General features: G+C 36.3%; 1 protein-coding gene across 6 annotated transcripts; it reads left to right on the forward strand.

The window, feature by feature from the left end:
- The first annotated feature begins 1787 nt into the window (after positions 1-1787).
- On the forward strand, positions 1788-24595 carry naxd (NAD(P)HX dehydratase). Of its 6 annotated transcripts, none has more exons than XM_056464762.1 (11): positions 1788-2160; positions 3510-3959; positions 7122-7260; positions 7654-7699; positions 12131-12219; positions 12408-12516; positions 14738-14788; positions 15459-15563; positions 19488-19608; positions 19691-19811; positions 23840-24595. In XM_056464762.1, the coding sequence occupies exons 1-11, from the start codon at positions 2100-2102 to the stop codon at positions 23988-23990; spliced, it is 1443 nt and encodes a 480-aa protein (XP_056320737.1). In that variant the 5' UTR covers positions 1788-2099; the 3' UTR covers positions 23991-24595. The 6 variants fall into 6 exon arrangements, with proteins under 6 accessions (XP_056320737.1, XP_056320739.1, XP_056320738.1 ...); XM_056464759.1 differs by lacking the exon at positions 1788-2160 and adding an exon at positions 2321-3391; XM_056464760.1 differs by lacking the exon at positions 1788-2160 and adding an exon at positions 2322-3391 and having other exon boundaries at positions 3510-3947.
- Positions 24596-26370: the final 1775 nt, after the last annotated feature.

Below are 26370 nucleotides of genomic sequence, written 5' to 3' on the forward strand. Positions count from 1 at the left end.
GTTTGCTGATTAAACATGTATATCTGCATTAGCTGTTTTACTTGTTGCATTGATAGTCCAACTTTGTATATTCTAATGATACTTTATTGAACATGTACACACATCACCTATATATAGGGCCAGGCAGAATCTGTGGACATTTTTAGCTAATTCTGCGCAGAATTTTGTTAAAAAATGTGGATTTATGCGGAATGATTTGCGGAGTATCATAACTGAAAACAATATATGAAATAAAAAATAAAACATTTTTAACTATTAATAAACGTTTACAATGCAAATCAAATTAGATCCACTTTATTTGGTAAACAAAGCAAATTTCTTATATAAAATATCTAAAAGATATAAAATATGACTTTACAAACTGTATTGCAAAAAAATCATATGAATATTTCAATTTTTAATTAATTTAAAAACTGATTAAATATAAATGTACACACATTTACACAAGAAAATAAACAGAACCAATGATGAGCTGATTCCATGTGGGCCTACCTATATATGGAAGCTCCGATCAGGATTTTTGCAGCCGATACCAAATACTGATTCCTTGTCATGGTGATCGGCCAATTTAGAGTACAGATTCTGATGCTTTAAGCTTTATAATGCATAAAGCACATTTAGCCACTAAGTATGATACCTTAGTAGTGATTTCTCCTTACCTAAGAGAATAAATGAAGAATGCTGCATAATCCCTTCATAACCATTTAGGTGTGAACATGTCATGGTCAGAAGTAGCTTTAAAGACAATAATAGATAGCACCGTTTTTTTTTTTTTTTTTTTTTTTTTTTTTTTAATGTAAGAGAAATGGCTAACAATGCAATTCGGAAACATTGCAAATGTTGCAGAATTCAACATGTCCTAATCAAGAAAAAGTTTGGAGCGCATATTTGATTCATAAGAAGTTAAAATGTAAACCTGTAAATTCATTACTTTATTACTGTTTCAGTAAAGTGAACTTGTAATATTGTCAAAACCATAGAACAGTTCATAGGCCTAAATACATGCAAGGCCATTAAAATATTTTGCTCATCTCCAACTAACACAAACACAATTGGTTCATGACATCGGCCACATCAGCGAGTACAGAATGAGTCATTAAATGTGATTATCGGCCATGATCCCAATCGATCGAGCATCCCTTCTATATACAATAGTTCAATTTAATTCTTCTTTATTTTCGCTTTTACAATGTAGGTTGTTTTAAAGCAGCTTAACATAGAAGGTCTAGTAAATTGAAACTGTATCAGTTCAGTTTTCAGAGTTGAAGTTCAGTTTAGTTCAGTTCATGTGGTTTAAATTTCACTGCTGGAAGTCCAAATACTGAAGAGCAAATCCATCGGTGCACAGCTCTAAGCTCCAACAACTGCAGGTTAAAAATGTTGTAATAACTTTAACTGTTAAAAGCTATTAGTTACCAGTTAATTAAAGTTACTAACTAGGTTAAAGTTAGTAATAATAAAGTTATGATAACTAATAACCTTAACTTTTCAGAATTGTAATGCAATAACGTGCACTATTTGTTAAGCTGCTTTGAAACAATAATGATTGTGGAAAGCGCTATACAAATAAACTTGAATTGAATAATGTCACATCTACAATTTCACACGTTTCATCCAAAGGCTTTTTGTGTGTCGCTATCTATACGGCTCTTTGAAGTGGACTGTTCAAAAGCACCGATTCTCAAAATGATTCAGACTTGTCGCTGGACAGTTGCGGGCGGGGTAAATTGAACTTCACCACCAACGTCACAGGAAGTAAATAGAAGGCGGGGTTGCATAAATATTGCCGTTTTAATACCAATGCCAGCATTCCCCTCTAAAGCTGAAGAGAAAACGTCTTTATTTCAGTTTATTCCATGTCACTTATGTATCGGATTTGCTTATGTCATCACGCATAAGCGGCAGAGCGTCAGCGGAAGTGTATTGAACAGAGCGAGGACACTTCTTCTGTCTCTGAACGAGTGAACTCGTGTAACAGATTTATAACTAGAATAAATACTGAACTTTGTTCCTGTTTCTGACTGGACACAGCAGTCTTGCCGCAAAGCTCCCTCTTTGTCTCTGCCTGCGCGAGCTGTGTTTGTTTACCTGTGAACTTGATGAATCTGCTCAAACGTGCCACCTTCATTTTCTCTGAACAGCCACTAAGTCTGGCCATCGGTAAGATCGGAGTTTATCGTTGATTGGTTTCTCAAACTTTGATTAGGTTGAGGAGGACGGAATGCAATGCATGGACATACATGTTCACTACTCGGCGTGCTAACCGTAACCATTACACTCGCAGCAGTGTTGCTGTATGATAAAGGTAAATACATGAGAGAGGAAAGTGCCATATGACATACATGCAGAGGGGTTCAAACGCGTTCAGTCTGTTTTGAACAGAATGCTTGCGTAAGCTGCTGAATTTTGTTACCCAGTATGATTTCAGTGAGATGTCAAATCATGTGTAGATTCACTCCCTTCAAAATATTTGAACAGACTCGCACTGGATGTTTTGGACCGCACTGTGTTATTTATTTATCCTGTTATTTGATAAACTACCAAGCTTAATTTACAAACAGGACTAGATAAAACCGAGAACGCGGAGTAAACGTGTTTTGCAAATGTATTTGACACTCGCCTGCTTTCACCGCTGAGCCGTCAAGCGCACGACTGTGATGACGTGGTGCGCAACATCTCGGTGACGTTCTCACTGTTGTTGGCGCGGTAAACACTGGCGAAGTTCTAAGCAGCTTTGCATAAAACAGCAGCCCTGTTAATCTCGGCGATTCGGCGAGGCCTTTATCGCAATGCGCTCGGGAACCGCGTGAAACGTCGTCCGAACCGGACCTGCACGTCGACGCCTCGATCGATGCGAAGCCGAGTTTGGGTTCGTTCTCGGCTGCTTCGACCATCATGTTAGTGAATGCAACGCGCGGCTTCCTGTGGTCGGACATGGAGACCCGAGCGCTGCTCAATATCTGGGGCGAGCACGACGTGCAGACGGCGCTGGACGGAAACTTTCGCAACAGCCACGTTTACCGAGACGTCGCGAACCGTTTGTGCGAACTGGGCTTCGATAGGACGCCAGACCAGTGCAGGATACGGGTTAAGAGCTTAAAGAGGCAGTATTTCCAAGCGAAGGAGGGATCCAGGAAAAATGGGCAGTACCACAAGATGTGCAAGTTCTACGACGAAATGGAGAGGATTTTGAGCAATAGATCCTTAGTAGAGAGGCAGGATATTGATAGTGTTGCCATTGGGGGAGATGAGACGATGGATGAAGATGCGGAGAGTACTGAACTATTACACGAGACTCACCTGGATGGCAGTGGTGAATCCTCCTTTATGGAGCATCCAGTCAAAACTGAGTATCCGTCCTGCCCCATTCCGGTGACAGTGGGAGGCATGAGTATGTCAACTTATTCTGATCAGCCAGAAAGCAATGATCTGCCATCTTTAGCCTAATCGCTTTGCTTTTCCTTTGTGTGTGTGTGCGTGTTAACATCTGTTTGTTCTTCTCTCGAAAGGTCCATTTCCAGCCAAACAGAGCAGCTTACCGAAGACCAATCCTCCTGCCACCTCTTCCAGCAGGCCACGGAGAACCAAGAAGCGCTTCGCCAACATGTCGCTGGAGAAGCTGATGGAGAAGTTCCTGGAGCAGAGCATGGAGGCTGAAGACAATTTCTACCGGCTTGAGGAGCAGCGTCTTCAGGTGGAGGATAAGCGCAGGGAGGAGGAACATTCCAGAGAGTTACAGATGCTGCAGATGTTGGGGCAGATTTTTGCTAGCATCCGCACGCCCTCTCCAGCACCGACAGCCACCACGCAGCCCTCTTTTATCCCACAGACTAACCTCACAGTACCCCTCGCTCGTCCCTCTTTGGGCAATCGTAACCATCCACCTGCCTTGATTGACTTTGCCAGTCACAGCCAAGCAGCTGGCCCAGGTCTGCTCATGGAAGAGGGTGATTTTCAATGTTCGTCTAGATTTGACATGTATTTTGATATTTTTTTTATTGGTTACACGGTCAAAAAACTGCGGTTTGTCCAGTGCATTACTGCTAAAATAACATGAAATAGACAGTTGACTCAAAAATGTCAATTCTGTCATATGCTTTAATGTAAATTCCGTCATTTGCTTTGATTTGTTTGAGTTGAGTAATATAATTATGAGACCAGGTTTTCTTTTTTATGATTTTGAAAGATCCAAGCATGCCACCATCAGATCCTCAGTTCTGTCATTCTTGTTCTGAGTTCACACTTGGCAAGTTTGCCTTTGAGAGTAATTGCTCTCCTACTGTAGTTCTACACACTGCCATCTGAAGTTTAATATCTCAGTCCACTTCCAGACAAACACTAGTGCGGTCTGATTAAAATGTAAGTCTAACTTTGACCAAAGACATCTACACAAAACAAAATCAGTGCCATCACAAAATATCAGCTCAAAAATTAGTTCTGTTGTTACATTTTCAGTTGCAAAAAAATACACCAGATTATTATTAATAATATTATCTTTTTTAATTTAGGTTTGATCTTAAAAAATAAAAATGAGTATGTTTACATAGACACCAATAATTAGATTTTAATAAGATTGAGCCTACCATGTAAACAGCAATTTTCGATTAATTTAATCCGATTAAGGTCATAATCGAACTAAATAGAAATCAAATTAAGATGTGGATTATGCCGATTTTAGTGGCATTATTGAAGTGCAGACGTGTAAACACAGCAATTAAACTTAACGTGTAGGATTCATTCATTTTCTTTTCAGCTTAGTCCCTTTATTAATCTGGGGTTGCCACAGTGGAATGAATTGCCAACTTATCCAGCACATGTTTTACACAGCAGATGCCCTTCCAGCTGCAACCCATCACTGGGAAACAGCCATACACACATTCATACTCATACACTACGGACAATTTAGCTTATTTGGTGCATGTCTTGGAACTGTGGGGGAAACCGGAGCACCCGGAGGTAACCCACGCGAACACTGGGAGAACATGCAAACTCCACACAGCTCACTCCAACTCACCCAGCTGAGGCTCGAACCAGAGACCTTGCTGTGAGGCGATCATGCTACTCACTTACCCACTGTGCAGCCAGTCATGTAGGAATTTTACCGCATTTTGTGTCAGGATAGTCTAAACGCACACAGCTGTTTGACACTATTCTCTGCACCTGCCACGTCAGTAAAGGACCACAGACACATCGCGAAATGCTGAGGTTTTTTTTCCTCATCCGGCTTGCGGTATCAAATTCCATTAAAACAACACTCTTCCAACAGTTCATAGTTGCATCCAAGATCTTGTTTCTCACCGGGGGCATGCATGAAATGATCCTGAATGAGAGGGAAAGTGCCGGACTGCAGTTAAAGTCGACAAATGAAAAATGAAACACCAGAAATTACATGAAACTCATTACATGAAACGTGGATAGTGTGGTGGTGCAATGCCGTTAATCGAATTATGTGATATAACATGTAAAAACGGGATCATAATTTGAATATTCAAAAAGCAACTCCTTAATCATAGTAATGTCTTATTCAGATTAAGGCTAGTAATTTGATTACTGATGTCCATGTAAATGTAGTCAGTAGCTACATTTCAATCCACCTATTTTTATGCACATTTTGGATTGAACCAGTTGATGGAAATGCCAAGATGAGCATAAATTTTGAAAATGTGCATAAAAACATAAGCGCATAACTGAGTAGGATAAACTTTTTATTCGATAAGAAAAGATGCGCATAAACTACGATGGAAACACTTTTACCGAACAAATTCCAATGTGTGTGCGCATTAATAAAAGTCATGTGATTTTGTTTTAAGACATCATATGATGATGAAAATGTGTGTGAAGGGACACCCTAGTAGGCTGAGCACACTGTAAAACATTTGAAATGTTGTTTTGGTCATTCTAAAACACCTTAACCATCCCAGTATAAGTGTTATTATATTATTAATTATCTCCAGAATCAAGAGCGTCTGTGCTCCTTCAAACCACCATGCGTTCACTGCGTGTCAGGATTGCCTTCTGAGGCACAAGTCATTTATTAAATAAAGAAAAGATTCACTGCTTCTCCTACTGCAGAAAGTTCTGTTTTTATTATAGATATTTGGCGCCAGTTAATCAGAAAGTGACGATTTTGTTCTCTGACTCGCTGGATGGAATTCTTCGCACGTCTTTCATGCGATAATCCAGTTTTGTGCATAAAGTTAATTCGCAGTTTTGGATGGAAACATAGCTAGTGTTAATGTTATAGTGAACCAGGAACAAATGTATCATTTTCCTTTTTGGTTTAGACCAAGTGAACTATGAGAACAAAAACGAAAGTTTTATTACACTTACAAGTGTTTATTACAACACCATTTTATCTCTCTATTTAAATAATGTGAGTTCAACAAGACTTAAGAAGAAAATATTGCCCAGAGTTTCAAGATCTTTATGTATTTAAGGCCTAACATAAATACAAATTAGACCATTTTTTTCATTGTAGGCGGATAACAGTAAAAACATAAAACACAACAGTGGGCAATACAGAAGTCTTCTATAGCTTTATGTGAAACAGATATCTCAGTCCTCATTCACTTTTAATCTTTCCCTTTCCTCAAGCTTTGAAATCATTTGCGTTCACATTCAGATTTAAAAACAGCAGTATCAATGGTGTCATTGTTTTTATTAGTGGTGCAAGGCTTCTTGAGTGCAACTGAACAGGATGCTTTGAAAATACAAAGTAGATTGAATAAATAAAATATAAAATAAGAGTTAAGAGCTATAACAAAGTCAGATTTTTAAAGAATAAGTCTCAAGCTTAGATGGCTTCAGAAGATACAGATGTATTTTATGGATTTGTTTGTTTATTAATCTTACAATGTTTTGAAGCCTAACAGATGATAACTGATCTGTTGTCGGATGGAAATGATTTTCCAAATATATATATATTTTTTTTAATACGGCATGGCATTTACATCACAATACTGGAAAAAAAGACAGAATTTTCATTGTGGGTTGAAAAGTTATGAACTTACGAAACGTATGCAAATAAATTGTCAGTGAGTTAACTAGTGTAGTCCCAGTGCATGGAACTTCTATATGGCGTGGTTTGTGAACACACTAATGATAGTGTGTTTTTCTCTCAGTCATAGAGCGCTCTTTTTCCCTGGGCACTTCGGGAATGGATAATGTCATTCCTCTCGTAAGAAACACAATTCCTCCACTGACATCCAAAAAGCACAAGGGTCAGGATGGACGCATTGGGATCATTGGAGGATGTCAAGAGTAAGTAGACTTGAATTACTAAATATGAAACTGCAGTGTTCTTCAATGGATGACTGAAACTGGGTTAGTTAACAGTAAAGCTACCAGTGTACAACTATAGATGCTAATTACATGCAAGTACTAACCTATTATATGGTCTGGTCAAGAAATGGACCATTTAAAAAAAAAAAAATTGTATATCTTTTTTTATACTTCGCTTTTTTTCTGAAGCTGCATTTCCAGAGCTTCCATCTAACTCAGTTTCGATTTCAGCCACATGTCCTCAAGATGTAATCTGCCACAGTAATATTGTAGGTGCTATTTGTTGTGATGTGAGTGTTATAGCGCTTAGCAGGCTGTTTTCTTCTATTTATTCCCCTTTGATTGCTGAAACTTCCATCTTGTTTTTGGCAGGTACACAGGAGCACCTTTCTTTGCAGCTATTTCTGCTTTAAAAGTAGTAAGTATTATGTCCAGATTTTGCTAAATGTTTGTCTTTCTCAACAGAAGAAACAGCTTGTTAACAACATGTCTGTGCAACAGCTCGTTAACATCAGCCAATCACATGGCAGCAACTCCAAATTGCATCTAGGAATGTAGATGTTGTCAAGACAGTTTGCTAAACCTCAAAACGAATAATCAGAATGGAGTAGAAAGGTGATTTAAGGCCACGTGCATGGTTCAAGTGACCCAATTTTACCCCCGAATCATGTGTCCCAGATTGGATATTGCCAGTGTACATGTAGTTTTTTTAGCCCTGATTTGATTCGCCAACAGGATTTGTGAAATTGATGACATAACCCTGAAACCAGGGGCAAACCAGAGCTTGTTCACGCAAGTGAAAATCACGCCGTGTAAGTTATTATAGATGCAATCAGAGAGAATTGCAGGCATTTCGACAACGCCAGAGAAATATTTGACATGTTAAGTATGTGGACCTGTCAGTGATTCAAAATCATGCTGTGTAAAATGAGTTCAATGCAGTGGCAGTGATCTAGAGAGATTAGAGAGCAAGAGACAGGGTAGCATAGAGTTCGGTGAGGACCTATAGACACAGTATCAGAGTAAATAAGCTTTACAATAACATTAAGCAGAAACATTTGCCACAGCATCAGCACATTGCAAAATTATTTACCTCCACTCTAAAGTCTGATCTTGTGTTATTTCCTTATTTATACTTTACTTTTTGCATGCATTTGCAAGAGGGCAAGTTTTCAGACGACTTTAAAAATTATGCTGTGTAAACTGGGCATGAGGACAAAAAAATCTCATGGATTCTAATATACTCTGATTGGTTTCATGTCTTTGTGTGAAAATAAATCTGATATGGATCAGATACTTGCATTTACGCCTGCAGTTTAAGCAGGTCGATCAGATATTCCAACACAATTTCATGGCAATTCATAACTTTTTTTATTTAGTGACTTATTTGTATTCATTTGTACTATCTCATTTATACATTTTAGTAGAATTCTTTTTATCCTCCAATGAGGGTTGGGGTTTGAATGAGTTATGACTGCTTTTAAAGATCATACATTTCATACGAATAAAATCATATGAGTTTGCAAAAATTAGGCACTTTTTTGGCAGTGCGTAAAATGGTTCTGTTTCCTTGTGTGACTGGACTGGATATTCACCCGTCAGTGGTAGCGAATGATGTCAAATCTCAGAACAGAGTCCTGCATGAGGCCTAAACTTTAAATATCAAATACAAGGACAAAAATTAATCTTTTTAACCTTGTAGCACAAGTTAATGCATTTAAGCATTTCAACAAGATAGAGAGAGAAAGAGTACCAATATAAAACAAATGTATGCCATGTAACAATATAAAACGATTTTATAAATACCGTGAACAAACTGCTTTGGTCAAATTATTCGCATGAATCACACCACATGGACAAGACAAATGCTAAATGCTTACTGGTCACAGATTGAGAAATAATATGGGACTTAAGGATGATATGTACATGGGGAATAAAGGCAAAAAAAATGATTAAACCCTGCAAAATGAAATTTTGAAATTGAGCGAAGAACACTTTTATTGTAGCATCTGTCAGTTTGCACCCACTCATTTTTTCTGGGTCAATATGTCTTTGCTGTGTGTAGTATAAATACAGATATGGGATACAGGCAGTGTAATTGTAGTTTAAGGGTGCTTTCAAACCTAGACTTTTGTTTCGGAACCTGTCACGTTTCCCCAGTTAGTGCGGTTCGTTTGGCATATGTGAATCCAGCAGTCGTGCACCAAAACAATCTGTCCGAGTTCGCCTGAATGAGGTGGTCTTGGCTCGATTGAAACGAACTCTGAAGCAAAACGATCCGAACCTGGCTATATCACAGTGTATTATGGATATGTAATAGCCATATATATGGCTATATGAAAAGACAATTATGAGTAGGGCGGGATGTCATTCCTATCGGTAAATGTGCATTTCATGTCAAATACGAAAGTAAAAGCATGCTGAACTATTACCGAGAGCTGTTTATTCCTTAGGAAAATTGACTAAACTGGAGTCTTGGTTTATCTGTTATTTCTCTCTATAATGTAAAGGCTATAATGTATAATTCTAGCCAAGGGCTCTGTATGAGAAAGTCTTACCTCTGATTTATATTTGGTGACGATGTCTGTGGGTGTCACCATTCAAAATTAAAGCGCAGCTTTCGGCTTATATTGTATTATTGCTCATCGTCACGAATTAAAATAACAATGTATGACAGCTCAGCAGGAATCTGCAAAATAAACTGTCAAACTTTTATTTACTTTTTGTTTAATGGCACGTGACTTGTTTTAGCTCTTTTGGTCTGTTTAGAAACTTTGCCGTGCGAAAGCGAACTGCTCCAAGAACAAAAATAAACATTGTAACATTTTTAATCCCTGTTTTGGTACAAGAGAATCGATCCAAAGTTGTGAAAGCACCCCAAGTGACTTTGGAATTAACCCTCAGCGCCATAGAGGCTGGTTTGGTTTTTTCACAAACTGTTGATCTGCTGGGGGATTTGTTTCATAAAGTTTGTACAGTAGACAACATGTATGCTCAGATCCACACAACTTCTGTGAATGGCTATGACTGCAGGTGTAATGGGGTAAGGGATTTCTGCCATTTTGGGCACTCTTTATTGATCATTGATTAAACAACACCACAGCCTACAGGACCGCATCCATCCTTTAATGACTAGACTGTATCTAGTGTCAAGATCAACTTGTACCACACGTATACAATAATGATGTAAGCCTGGGGCCTTATAAACATGTATAAAGAACTGTGTATAAATAAACATATATAAGAACACATATAATTAGATATGTTATTTACAGGGAGGGTGAAAAGTAACTAGACATAAAAAATGATAATATAGTATAATCAAAGGTCCAATTATATAAATGGATATGTAATCAGAGGTCCAAACAACAATCAACTGATCTATCCTTATATAAACAATGATTATTATGTCTCACCTCTGGTTTGGAGGCATGGCACTTTTGGTACTGCTTGAAACATTGTAGCGTGTGCTTTAAGGGAACAGACATGTTTGCTTAGAGTGACCAATGGCAGTTTAGTTGCTCATTAAGTACGCTCCAAATTCACGGAAGAGCGAGTTTAACAAGCTCGAGTGTACACACATGTTATGAATTAGGCGGAAAGTGTTTGTAAGAATTTCAAATGTGTGTGTAAATGCAAAAAATGTAAACAGTTATTAGTGAGTAAGACTCAACCAGTCCACTAAATCTAAATGGCCTCCACAGTCACTGGGTCTCAATTTAAAATGACCTTCTGAAATGGGAGATTTGCATCATCAAGGGGCAGTCAACAAAAATATCAATTGATATTGTTGCTGCTAAATCACCTACTACTTGATAGGTACTAGATTTGAATTTAAAATTACCACACAACCGTGAGAAGAGTATGTTCTATATGATTGGTCTCAAACCTGATTCCTGGAGGGCCGCAGCTCTCCTTATCAGCAATCCTTTTCAAACACAGCTGATGTAACAAATCAAGGTGTTCAAGACTCTTTTGAACACTTGATTATTTGGATCAGCTGTGTTTGATTAGGGTTGGAGTAAAACTGTGCACAGCTGCGGCCCTCCAGGAATTGAGTTTGAGATCTATGTTCTATATAGTATTAATGTGAGTTGTAGGGTTGTTGTGATACCATTTATTCAAGTTACGATATTATACTAGCTGAAGTATCAGTGTATCAAGTAGTATTGCAATTATTGTAATTCATAACTCAAATTATAAAGAAAAGTGTCAGAAATACTATATTTTATATGTTATAATAGGCCTACTTGAAGTTTCAGAATTCATAATTCCCTTATTGAAAAATATATTATTTGCACGTCACTTCACCTAAAATTTATTCTTATTTTTTGTTTATTTTGTAGAAAACTGACCAACAAAAACTACTTTAAAAAAAAGAAGTCTGTGCCAGTAGCCTTGTGGCCTGTGTTGACACAGCACGAGGTGTTCACAGCGACCCAAGTTCGATTCTCGACTTGAGGTCCTTTGCCGACCCTTCCCCTATCTCTCCTCCCCATACTTTCCTGTCTCTATATTTCCACTGTCCTATCACAATAAAGGAGAAAACCCCTAAAAAAAATAAATAAAGATACAAATTATACCAATAAAATTTGAATATTTTATAAATAAAATAAAATATGAATTCTCTAGCGTTGCATCATTGGTATAGCATAGTTTCAATTGGATGTACACTTCAGAATCTTGCCAGAAGTAGTCATCTGGGTACTCGCATACTGTTTTTCGAATACTATGAATATGGACATACTACTCGGCTCACATACTGTTTTTAGAATCCTATATAGTATGGCGGTATGAGATTTCTGACGCAGTTGTCATTTGTCTTTTGCTCCTTGTATCTGTTTTCCAGGGAGCTGATCTCTCTCATGTCTTCTGCACCAAAGATGCAGCTCCAGTCATCAAGTCCTACAGTCCTGAACTCATCGTCCATCCAGTGCTGTGAGCAGAAACTTTGATTTACAAGTCAATTTTTTTATAAAATCACAGATGGACAACGGTCAAGAGGTTTTAAGAAGTCATCTTTCATGGATCTCCTCGATTGCACTAGCTGAAACCAATTTTGTCAAGAGAGATGTGATGAGTGAGTGTGATGGTTTTGTTTCTCTCTTGGCTTTGTGTACCTGCAGAGACAGTCCCAATGCTGTGGAGGAGATTGAGAAATGGTTGCCCAGGCTTCACAGTGTGGTTGTGGGACCAGGTCTGGGAAGGGAGGACATGCTTCTGAAGAATGCTAAGGCAAGAGAAAGAAGCATTACTTCTGTGTAGTAATATACAGCAGTTGATACCAAATATGCAGTGGTATAGGCACCGATAACCTCTGAATCCCTATTTGCCAGCCACAAATTAGCACTTCTGATGTAAAAATCTTTTGATCTTTGTAATTTCAAAGATATAGTGTTGGTAGTATATGTAAATGAACAATATGTACTCTTTATCTGTGTTTGGACCAGTTATTTTAATGTTTCTTTGTTCGCAAAACAGCTGCCAGGCTTTAGTTAAAACGATTTATTTTGCTTTAGCATTTTTGTATTTTTTTCCCACAGACAGTCAGATGAGGTTTGTATTGACAAGGTTGATTAAAAAAGCAAAACTATCAATGCATGTGGAGTCGCTATAGAGATTTTTAATGTTATCGTAACAACACAGTTATTTTAAGGGTCGAGTCATCATTGAAAATTGTATGATAAATTGACTACTCGCATTATAGTAAAAACACTATGGCAACAGTCTTTCCTTCTGTATATTATTATTATTATTATTAGTATTATTATTAGTAGTAGTAGTAGTAGAATTTTACTTCAGGGTTCAGCAGAAAGTTCTCTCCATTTCTTTTCAAATAAACTGACAGAATGGCTGATTCTTTCATTATTTTTCTTTTTATAATTCACATTTCAAACACAAACAGAGGGTTTTCAGGTTTCCTTTACAGCAGTCAAGCATCACCAACAAGTTATTTGAGAAAACACAGCTTAAAAAAAATGCTGTGTTACATTTATTTATTTTTTATTCAGGGTGCATTCACACCAGGAAAGTCCATGAGTTCAATTGCTTTGGTTAGGATCAAACATGATGTTTTTTGCAGTTTGCTTTCACAGTGCCCTTTTTACAAGAGAACCAAAAAATTGTAAACAAAACCACTCGTGTGCTCAAATCTGCCATTTATTGGACAGAATTGTTTTTTATTCGCACCTGCCCATAAGATTCGCACCAAAGGGGGAAGTGAACTTGAGTATGTACTTTGTACCATGTGTTATTTTATGGTTATTATGACTTTTGATGAAATGTTCTAATTAGATTGAGTTGGCTTGTAAACACTTTCAACTGCTAGTTTAAATTGTGACTGCCCGATGGCAATGGCTCAGTGTAAAAGACATTTTTGACTGGATTTGTTGTTGACCTGGGGTCGGTTCTTTGTACCTAGTTTAAATGATCTAAGATGGTTTGGCAGATCCTGGGTCTTTTAATCTTGATAACTGATCTCTGGCTAATTTGGTTCTTCAAACAAGTTCACGAATCAGATTAAAATGTCTGGAGGAACTGATCTGAGATCGCTGAATGTGTTGTGAAGGAGAGATCTATCGATCCTCAAAATCATGATCGGCAATGCAACGATTGGCTGATGGTGCAGCAGCGTAAAGACATCACCTGATTAATATTCAATTATCCATGTGAGCAAAATTATACAAGTAAACGATTTGTTAAATATGATGTGCAATAACTTTTCGCCTTTGTTGTGAGCTGTAGGCTTTACACTGTCAGGTGTTAAGAGTATTTAGCAATTTATTTAGTTTTACATTTAGAGAAGATTGTCTTTATTTTAGTAGCCTATTCAAGTTTCTTAATCTGTGTAAGGAATAACTGTCTCTTTAAATAATTTTGCATCAAAAAAACCATTTTGATATTGGTAAAGGTGTCTGCCAACTTTTGCGAAGCATTAAGCCACCGTCATATTAGCTGTAAAAACATGTGCATGACTGCATAAATTATTATTATAGAAATCAGATGTGTATCATCATCATATTGGATTCGTTTACTGTGTCTTAAAGTGACTGCATTTTAAATTACCAGCTTTTGTCTGGTAAATCTACTCCAAAAATAGATGATCATGAATGGCTGAGAGAGAAATCATATGTGTAACATCATCATCATCATGTTGGATCCGTTCACTGTCTTAAAGTGACTGCATCCTAATTTACCTGCTTTTGTCTGTTAATGCAAATATTAATTCAACAACAAGTCAAATAGAATAGTCCCTCACTGCTCTTGTCCCATATCTTTAACAAGCATTGATCTATATTTAAGCTAACATCAGCCAAAACAAACTGTTTTTGTGGTAAGGCATTAGAAATGTCATCAGTATTAGGACCTGCAATTGCTTTTTAAAAGATTGTGTGTTTCTAGTGAGCTTAACAATGTTTGCTCAATTTCATTCATGTAACGTGTTTCTCTTTTTTAGGAGATTATTGAAAGGTCAAAACTCAGAGGAATACCAGTCATCATTGATGCTGTGAGTAATGTTTCACTGAAACCTTCAGTGCAGCTGATCAATATGTTTTTAAACTGGGCTTGTTGGCATAAATAAATTAGAATTAGTGTTATAGAATATGATATAGAATTCCCTGATATAGAATTAGAACAGAAACTAAGATGAGAGATCAGACATGGCATATAATGTTATATTTATATTATAGTATATATTATTTGCCTAAAACAAACATAAAATAGACACAGCTAGTCCAGAGGAAAGAGGTCAAGAGTTATAAACCAGCAGATGACCCAATTATTGGCTGGATGTACTTAAACGTCTTATGAAATCAAAATAGTGTTTTTTTTTTTGTTTTGTTTTTTTTTTAGATATCTATAAGCGAGTGTGCTCCAAAATAGTGACAACATTCACATTTAGAAGATATCAACATCCAAAGCTTACAGTTTGTCACTTCTGCCTAAATGGAACTTTATTTGACGTCACTTAATACTTAGCATTCTCAGCAAATCTTCTGACCAATCAAATGCTTTGTAGTATCTTACATGTCCCACACCATTCAAGACACTTATCATTCATGTTTCAGTTGAAATTATCACAATTGAGCAAAAATACGCATTTCAAAGCACTTCACGGGACCAATAATAATGCGTACATTAATAAGGGGTATAAACGTGTTTGTGTTTCTTTACAGGATGGACTTTGGTTAGTGGCTAAAGATCCATCAGTCATTCAAGGCTATCAGAGAGGCATCCTCACACCCAACTTCATGGAGTTCACTCGTCTGTATGAGGCCATGGTAAGATTTTTGGATGTGCTAATTAGGGCTGCACGATTAATCGAATAAACATCCCGACCTCGATTCGACACCACACACAAACTTAATTCAGCTTTTCTTCACAGCAACATGGACACCTTCAAATGACATTAAAAGTGTCACATACTGTATTTATAAGGTATAATTCACCCAAAAATGTCATTCTGTCTTCATGTAATGATGTATTTGCGGCTGTGAAATCACACACGAGCTGACCGCAAGCTGTTTGTTTACTACCGAGAACGCGCGCACGTGCACGCAGCACGCCAGTGACGGCTACTTCAGTGAACAGTACATGCATAGGCTGTGAATAACAGGTAATAAAGTTGTAAATAACATTCAGTTTGTTGCAGAGATTGATCGTTTGAGAGCCGCGCTGAAAGAATGATTTGCATGTGTGTGTGTGTGTTTTATCACAGTGACGGCAGCCATGAGCCGCGCTCGGAAGTGAAAATTAAACTGGCCGCACATCATTTAAATGATCATAACGCATTTTACAGTTATGATTACGACAAGCATTTGATATGATTTTTCTTTTATAGCTAACACATAGTGTTGTGCATGTAAATAAATGTTTTACAGTGTCAGTATAGCTAATCAAGCTTATATAATGCAAGAAGAAATCTGATAATGACAAATGAAATCTAATGACAAGCGTCTGATTTTACCAGTGAAAACAAATGGTCTAATAATGCTGTCCTTAACAAATGACAAGGACATATCTTAAACAAAATAATTCAATTTTATAGTTATGAATAGTTGTATATTGATGTCATCATTTTACTGTGAATTAACAAACTGGACATATTTATTGTCTGTTCAAGTCCACCATAATGAATTTACAAAATTTAGCATTTTAAGTAACAGTAGACCTACACATAGGCCTAATATTATTGTTGTTTTACCATATCGTCACTATAGAATTATAAGGTTTTATCTGACATTTTTGTCAAAATTGAGTTATTGACATATTCTTATTAAATGACAACTTGTTTACATAATGGGATGTTTTTTTTTTTAAGTTGTTTACATTTTAAGACTTTTTTTAAAAGAAAAAACAAATGTTGCACACATGCTGTTTGCTATATGGATTGCAAAAACTTTGAAGCTCAATATCTCAAAATCTTTCAGAACGCAGATAGAACCTTATAATTCCAAGGTGACGATACGTTTGAGAATTAAAAATAATAATAGCCTACTCATATTAACCTTTATTTTACATCTAAAGAATCGTGAGAAAATCAGGATCTTGATTTTAGACAAAAAAAAAATCGTGATTCACATTTTAGCCAGAATCGTGCAGCCCTAGTGCTAATTACCTCTCTGCAGCTTTGTGTGTTATATTTGTATGTAACATCTAAGGGTGTTTTCACACTGAGCACATTTGCTGCATACTTGTTTTGATAATAACACAGGAATACCCAAGTATGTGATGAAATCCAATATGAGCAGCCAGACGAGAGATGCATCTGTAAAAATCAAGAATCAGATTTGAATTGAACTCATTACTGTCTGCACAGGGTATAAATGTGCTGAATTTTGCACTCTACCTCAAAGGCACAGTGTGAATAACTTATTTATTGTCAAGTGTATCGCTTTAGTGGTTATTATGCGAGTTTGAAAAACATTGAGTCATTATTACAGTATGAAGTACAGTAATCAACAGCTGTGATTAAAACTATATTGCCTGAAGCTTAGCTGCACCTGATATTTATTTTCTGGGGCAAAAAGCAGAAGTGAAAAGCCAAAAACCTTTACACAAGTATCATGCTTTAAGTTCTTTAAGTAGGTCACTCAAAACAAAGCATTGTTTGCTGTTACAAAATAAAATAAAATAACAAAATGGATGAAATTAAATGTTATGTAGATTATTAATTATTATACGACTAAAAAGTGTGTTAAATTTAATAGATTAGAAACCGCTTTTAAAATTACAAAAACTTTTTTAAATAGTAGCTTCTCTTGCTACTGGTCCCAAAACACTATTGGTTTTAATGTAAATAATGGAATGGTTAACAGAATATGGCCTAACTTGAGTCAGAATTATTATTATTATTATTATTTTTTGGATTATAAAATCCTGAAAAATATATTAAATAATTAAATTTTACAGATGAGCTATTCCAGAGTTATGGATTTGATGTTTGCAAAAAAAAATTTTAATTAAGCCCCAATCCCAATTCTACCCCTTAGCCCTTCCCCTTACCCCTCGTTTTGCGTGTTTCCGTGAAGGGGTAGTGGTGTCCCAGTTCTCTTTAGCTTGAAGGCGTAGGGCTAAGGGCAAGGGGTATACACCCCTTCAAACAAAGATTTTTCAGGACCACACTCGAAACCAAGACGTAAGAAAATTTCCCCAAATACACCAGCCACAGCTGCACCCTGAAGTAAGGAGATCCACAAATCAGTATTTTTTTGCATTATTATGAATTTTTACAACAAACAAACATATGTTTTAATGTATTCATAACCGTGTTTGTGTTTTACCGTCATGCTTTTGAAAGAAACTGCTAAAATAAAAACTGCTAAATTTCGCAAACTATAATCTCTAATAATACATTTACATTTAGTCATTTAGCAGACGCTTTTATCCAAAGCGACTTACAAATGAGGACTAGGAAGCAATTTACACAACTATAAGAGCAGCAGTGAACAAGTGCTATAGACAAGTTTCAGGTGTGATAATAACTCCTGTACAGCAGTCCCAAAACATTCTGACACTCGATTACACTGGAATACCCTGTCAGAAAAGTCTAGTGGCTGGCAATGAGCTTTTTACAGTGTCTGCTATAATGTTAATGCTGTGTTTGTGTGTTTACATAGATAAATATGGCCACGGTGTAAATGCACAGTACAGTTACGATCTTATTGCCACATTAGATCGTTATGATAACATAATATATGCCTTCAGTGATTTCCTGAAGATAAAAACCAAAAAATAACACAACTGGAATAACTACAGCAGACGCGATCGTCTGATCTCATATGAAGCAAGAGATCGCGATGACATATGATGACGTGTGCAGGTGTTTTAGTGCTGTCCCAATTCTTAGGGGTAAATTTTGAAGCCCTTCCCCTTAATCCTCGGTTTTAAGGGCCAAGGGGAAGGGGAAGGCGTAGGGGTACAAAAATAGAATTGGGATTGGGCCATAAATTCACAGAGAATGTATATGTTAACAATATATTGAAACATCAGTTTATATTTTTCAAAATAACAATAGTAATAAATAATAGTTATGGGATCAGAAAAATATCAATCTGTAAACTTGATTTATATTTTAAACCAGAGAAAAAAATGTCCTATTGATGTGACCAAAAAGTATGCGAGTTTTGTATTATTCAGCATATTTTGTAGAAACCCAAAGAAATAATACTAATCTCTACATGATGGATGTGACCTATATGAAATTGCCATTTGTGTGGCTTTGGTAAATCAAATCCAATAGTTTGAAAACATTGACAGACACATTTTTGAGTACTGCAAAATGCAAGCCTACACAAACAACTTAAAATGGTTTGGCTAGTTTGGTGAAAGCTTATTTTTGTTATGGCAAGCTTGACTATTGTATTGAATTGCTCAGACACCTAATACATGAATCGAAGATGAGACTTCACATTGTTGCATTTAAAATACATACACTGCAAATACAGATGCACAAAAATATAGGTTCTATAAACAGAAATCATATTTACATTAATCTTTGAAATGACTCTCATAAAGAAAATACTAAAATATGGGTGAAATAATCTCCCATCTTCATTCAATGCGACAGATGCATTGTTAAATTTCATATTCTGACCTGTATTTTTAGAATACATACATTGTAACTTAATGTATGAAAAACTAAAAAGCTGTCTTGCATTATTATACAGTTGCGCAGTGTACATGCTATTTATTTTTTCCTCCAGCATCATGAGCCTCTAGACGGCAGTGACCACAAGAGAAGTGCACAGCAGCTGAGCATCGCCCTGGGTCACCTGACCCTGGTTTTGAAGGGGGAGGAGGACATTATTACAGATGGAAAGAACAGTCAGTGGTGTTCTTAAATCAGTCAAACCTCATACAGCTTCAGCGTGCTGTTGTCTTTTTCTAATGTGGTCCTTTTTTATAGTTCTAACCTGTAGTCAGGAGGGCAGTGGGCGGCGTTGTGGAGGACAGGGAGACCTGCTGTCCGGTTCTCTAGGAGCCTTCGCCCACTGGGCCTTCAGCTCACCTTCAGATGCAACTAAAGGGTAAATATAACACCAAAAAAATCTATATCGGTTTGGACAATAATTGTTGCAATCTATACATGTATAAGACATGCTGTTCTGACAAATAGCGCATGTGACTGTAATGTACGGGAATGGCCGAACACAAGGGATTCTGTATTCACATTGTGACAAATTCCAGCTTGAACCTGTATAAAAATTATGGGTTCCACACAATTCATTCATGTTGTCTCAACACAAATTCTTTAAGTTAACATAACTAATTTAATCAGATTGATCATAAAACAATTAGGTTTCCCTAAACAAATCTCTGGAATTGTGTTGTTTCAGCTCATTTTAAATACATAGTTTGAACAAGAAGCAAAAAAAATTTTTTGAGTATAACTACTGTGATTTTGTAATATTTTTAGCATTAAATTAAAATGTGTGAGCAGATCATTTTTATGTATTTGGTAGGGCGCAATTAATCTTTCGATTTCAGTTTTTGACCTAAGAAAGCATTAATAGAGATAAAACGATTATTGCTTCATACAGGATTCCAGTGCTTCTTAAAATTACTTGAATTTCAGACATATGGATTCAAGGCCTGGAAAGTATTTAAGAATAAACTGATTATTGAAAGTGCTTGAATTAAATTTTAAAAAAAGAAATTAGTTTATGGAGTTAATATTTAAACAATTGTACTGTGTTGCTGTTAAAAACAGAATGAAAAAAAAAAAACAACGAGAAATTCTTAAAGAATCTTAAATTGAAATCTTGTACAAGAACTGACAAATACTGCACATTTTATCAATATTTCAGAAAGCCCATTTGAACATCACCAGCATTGAATTTAACAATTTACATTAAATTTATTAGAATTTTTTTTTAAACGACACATTTAAAACATCTTCATCACTCTGACACTTTAATGTAAATATTAAGCATAAGAAAATTAAGTACAGTAAGGATTTTCATGGTGCTACATATGCTGGCGGTGTGATGACAGGTGCTTGATTTGAAGTTAATGGTGCTTTATAAAGTCCTTAAATCTGATGTTTATGAAAGAGTGGGAACCCTGGTCATATTTTGCTGCCCTCTTTAAGCAGTCTGCATTTACAAATTGCATTTGAAAAGACTAGGGATGTAACAAATCACTTAACTCACAATTCAACATCATTCACAATACTGATCTCACAAAATGATTTTCATACATTTTTTACAAATTATTAGTTGAGACACTTTAGAAATGAACAAGTGCCTTTTGTCTTATTTCTCAAATGTTTCTTGCAAAACTATATTGCAATATTCTAGCTCTGCACATACAGTACATCCGGAAAGTATTCATAGCGTTTCACTTTTTCCACAGTTTTTTATGTTACAGCCTTAATCCAAAAATGGATTAAATTCATTTGTTTTCTCAAAATTCTACACACAGTACCCCATAATGACAATGTGAAAAAAGTTTTTGACATTTGTTGCAAATTTATTAAAAATAAAGAACCTATAAATCACATGTACATAAGTATACACAGCTTTTGCCGTGAAGCTCTAAATTGAGCTCAGGTACATTCTGTTTCCACTGATCATTCTTGAGATGTTTCAGCAGCTTAATTGGAGTCCACCTGTTGTGAATTCAGTTGATTGGACTTGATTTGAAAAGGCATACACCTGTCTATATAAGGTACCAGGGTTGACAGTGCATGTCAAAGCACAAACCAAGCATGAAGACAAAGGAATTGTCTGTAGACCCCTGAGACAGGACTGTCTCGAGGCACAAGGCTGGGGAAGAAAAGAATCTGCTGCTCTGAAAGTTCCAATAAGCACAGTGGCCTCCATCATCCGTAAGTGAAATATGTTTGGAACCACCAGGACTCTTCCTAGAGCTGGCCAGCCATCTAAGCTGAGTGATTGGGATGGAAGGGCCTTAGTCAGGGAGGTGATCAAAAACCCAATGGTCACTCTGTCTGAGCTCCAGCGTTCTTCTGTGGAGAGAGGAGAACCTTACAGAAGGACAACCATCTGTGCAGCAATCCACCAATCAGGCCTGTATGGTAGAGTGGCCAGACGGAATCCACTCCCTGCCTGGAATTTACCAAAAGGCATCTGAAGGACTCTCAGACCATAAGAAAAAGAATTCTCTGGTCTGATGAAACTAAAATTGAACTCTTTGGAGTGAATGCCAGGCGTTACGTTTGGAGAAAACCAGGCACCACTAATCACCAGGCTAATACCATCCCTACAGTGAAGCATGGTGGTGGCAGCATCATGCTGTGGGGATGTTTTTCAGCAGCAGGAACTGGAAGACTAGTCAGGATGGAGGGAAAGATGAATGCAGCAATGTACAGCGACATCCTGAATGAAAACCTGCTTCAGAGTGCTTTTGACCTCAGACTGGGTTGACAGTTTATCTTCCAGTAGGACAATGACCCAAAGCACACTGCCAAAATATTAATGGAGTGGCTTCACAAAAACTCGGTGAATATCCTTGAGTGTCCCAACCAGAGCCCAGACCTAAATCCTATTCTGAAAACGGAAAAAAACATTTCTGGAAAGAGGAATGGGCAAAAATTCAAAAAGACAGGTGCGCCAAGCTTGTGGCATCATATTCAAAAAGACTTGAGGCTGTAATTGCTGCCAACGGTGCACAAAGTGTTGAGCAAAGGCTGTGAATTTTACATTTTTTATTTTTATTTATTTATTTATTTATTTATTTATTTATTTATGTTTAGTTTTTTTTTATTTTTAATACATTTGCAACAATTTCAGAAATAAATATTTACATTGTCATTATGGGGTAATGTGTGTAGAGTTTTGAGGAAATATATGAATTTAATCGATTTTGCAATAAGACTTTAAAAAATTTTGGAAAAAGTGAAGTGCTATGAATGCTTTCTGGATGCGCTGTATAAAGCGGTTGGACAATGAAACTGAAACACTGACCAATTTTGTGTTAGAGGTTTCATGGCTTAATTTAACTAGCCTGCTGGCCAATCATCGTTGGTTGCACAATCCACCAGTAACACTGGAGCGTGAAGGTTTAATTAGCTGAGTAATATCACAGTTTTTCTCAAAATATTGCAATGCACATTATGGGTGACGTCTTCCCGGCGCATCTGTGACCAAGACAGCAAGTCTTTGTAATGTATCAAGAGCCACGGTGTGGAAAAACCCCCCAAAAAAAGTACCACCCGTATTGTTGCATGCCCAATGTGAAGCATAGGGGTGGATCAGTGATGGTTTAGGCTGCAATATCATGGCATTCCCTAAGCCTAATACTTGTGCTAGATGATTGTATAACTTTTAAGGACTACCAAACCCTTTTGCACCCAATGGTCCAAACATTGTATCTAAGGCGGTGGAGAGTATCAAGATGATAATTCACCAATTCACACAGCAAGAGTGGTGACAGAGTGATTTGATGAACATGAAAGTAAAGTCGACTGTCTCCCATGGCCTGCACAGTCACCAGAACTCAATATTACTGAGCCACTTTGGGGTGTTTTGGAGGAGTGAGTCAGGAAACGTTTTCCTCCACCAGCATCACATAGTGACCTGGTCACTATTCTGCAAGATGAATGGCATAAAAGCCACTGTGCAGGACTTATATCTGTCAATCCCAAGCTGAATTGATGCTATATTGCTGCAAAAGGAGGCCCTACATAATACTAATGAATTATTGTGGACTAAAACCAGACGTTTCAGTTTAATTGTCTAATCCCTGTCCAATAGCACCTGTTAAATGGGGGAAAGTACCCTGAGACCCTTCCACAGAAATGAAGCATGGAGATGAAAGATAAACAGACATGTGTGCTCAATTTCTACTTAAGCCCTCTTCCGGTTTTTACAAACAAGATAAATTGTTAACTTAACAGTAAACAAAGTCATCACAATGGTCCAAAACATGGATCGTGATTCGTTTAAGATCCTAACCATTTTGAATGGTCACAAATTTTAATCAATTTTCAACCAGCTCAGTGAATCATTACATCACTAGAACCAGCATAAGACAAAAAGTGTTTTTAAACCAAACCACCCCATCTTTAAAAGTAGATGTCTCTGTTTTCCAGCATGAATCCCTCTCTGGTAGCTGCATTTGGTGCTACGTCTTTGACAAGACAATGTAATCGCCAGGCCTTCCACAAACACGGCAGATCAACCACCACCTCTGACATGATCCAGGAGATAAACAGCGCTTTCAAGAAGCTTTTCGAAAGCTAAACTACATCTGTGTGTGTGTGTGTGTGTGTGTGTGTGTGTTCAATCATCTTTCCAAGTCATCATCAAGACTAAAAGTCTGCATCTCGATGATACTCGTATGTAATAAACTTGACGTACATTAAGCATCTTTTTTTCCTTTCCTTTTTATTTTCAAGTGCCTCTTGTAGTTCTGCAATACAGTATCAAGAACTTGTCCACTTTCATGTCTGTGTGGTGGCTTTCTGTAAAATCTTCCACTGTTCTGTTTATTTAGGTTTTTTTTTGTATGTCTATAGATGTGCGTTACGTTTGCGAGTGTCTAGACTTGTATATGATAACCCACTACCAGATGGTTTTAACACTGTCCCTTTCTGAATGAATTGCCGTCTCACTACAAGCTGCAGTTTATTTATTGGGTTTCTTGAAAATTTTCACTTTCAAGTATTCAAAATGTAGCTTTATAGTTGATGTTCTCCTTACATTAAGCTTTTTAACACCTTATTTTCTGTCAATAACTCACCCTATTTAGTATGTTCAGCAAAGTACGAATAATTGAAAGTGACTGTCACTTTTAGATATAGTTTGTTATTCTGCGTATTAAACTAACATGAAAGTTTTACTTACAATGTTTCTTTTTTGCATTATTCCCTCTGTGGATTGGTTTGGTTGGCAATGGAGTTTTGTTTTAATCAATGGGATAACAAGAATCATAAAAAGGCATGCATTTAATGGACATCTATTCTCACTGAATAATACTGTCCTTGATGCAATGGAACTACAAAGTTATAAGCTTATTAGTAATACATATTGCTGAAGATTTTGGAAATGCTACAGGGTGTCCGTTCAAAAATAAATGAAGTTCAGATACAAAAACCTCTAAGTGTCATATATATATATATTTTTTTTTTAATTTAGCATTTTTCTCAGACTATTGTTTGTAGGTTCAGTAATTTCAGTCATTTTTATTTTCATTGCCTTTAAAGTGAAATAATCGGACATAAACAGAAGGCTGAGAAAATGCTCATTTAAGAGGATAATTTCATGCGGCACTTGAAGTTTTTTGCATCTAAACTCTTCAAATGCTTTCATCTTAAATAGTCATAAATTCTCTGAAATATTGTCTTGTCAGTCTTAAATCATGTTAAACACATCTTTTTTTGTTTGAAAGAACAGTTATGTTGAAAAATCTATTTATTTATTTCTTTTTTTTTTTGATGCAAGTAAATATTTTTTCACTGGGCCAAAAAAATCCTTGGCATTTAGCCCTTTATAAGTATTCATAATGGTTTTAAAAAGTTAAATTTGACTTGATGAAACCTGCAGAAACCCTGAGACATATAATGTAGTGTTACGTGAAAGGAAAAGGTAAGGACTCTAACCTTAAAATTAGGTTCAAATAAACTAATATGCTTATAAAAAATTGATGGGTAATCTCATGATTATAATGCATACAAAAATGAACAGATTTATATAATCCAAATTGAATTGGAAAGAAACTAATATATTGGCAATTTAACAAGAGTACAAAGAGTAAATGAAACAAAAATAGGACACTGATCTAATAAAAAAGTAGAAATACTGCAATTGATTAAACAAAATAAGAAAGTTTATATATAATTAAAATTATAAAGAAAATGCAAATCAAAATGTGCATAAACTGAATATTAGTAAAATTTTAAATAAAAAGAAAATTAAAACAAATAAATATCTACAAATAAAAGTTTAAAAAAATATTAATTAAAAAATGGCACTAAACCCCTGAAGTATATACCCACCCTGAGCTAATAAGATCGGATTAAGTAGTGGCCCTTTTAAACAAAATGTCACACACTGAGAAACCCTGTGAGTAACCTAAGCATGCGACACAACATCTGATAAAACTATTTTAAATATATCACATCAAAAGGCAGATCTTCCCCGCGCCACGTTAATATTGCACTGCGCGTGCGTGCGTGACTCCATCCTCTGGTTACTTAAGGGGTCCGTTTCAGGTTTTTGTGCTACGTTTGTTTTCTAGCGGGCATGCGCAATCTCAGCGCTGAGCTTTAGGAGATCCGTTCCTGGTTTTGAGAGTCATATATATTGTGGCGAGCATGCGCACACTAATTCTATGTTTTTTTTTTAATAATGTTGAACAATATCAGAAAGGCATTAATACATTGTTTAATTACACAAAAGACTGAGATAACAATCATTGCACATTCACAATCTTTCCATCCTCATTAATAATAATAATCCAGCATAAATAAATAAAATAACAAAAAATTACAAATAAAATAAATGATTAAGAAAAATAAGTTGCAGGGGAGTTGAAGTTCTCAAAATATGACAGCAAAATCCTCTAATGATGAACATAAATATCTTGCTTTTTGGCTTTTCATCTTTTTTAATGTCTTCAAAT

The sequence above is a fragment of the Danio aesculapii genome, chromosome 9 (assembly GCF_903798145.1).
Source record: "Danio aesculapii chromosome 9, fDanAes4.1, whole genome shotgun sequence".
Lineage (NCBI taxonomy): Eukaryota > Metazoa > Chordata > Actinopteri > Cypriniformes > Danionidae > Danio > Danio aesculapii.

Excerpts from the sequence above, each read along its gene's own strand:
- naxd (XM_056464759.1), top strand. The coding sequence starts at position 2,896 with ATGTTAGTGAATGCAACGCGCGGCTTCCTGTGGTCGGACATGGAGACC. Across the intron at positions 3,392-3,509 it reads GGTGACAGTGGGAGGCATGA|GTCCATTTCCAGCCAAACAG; the intron begins GTATGTCAACTT and ends TTCTCTCGAAAG. Across the intron at positions 15,564-19,487 it reads CTCGTCTGTATGAGGCCATG|CATCATGAGCCTCTAGACGG; the intron begins GTAAGATTTTTG and ends TTTTTCCTCCAG.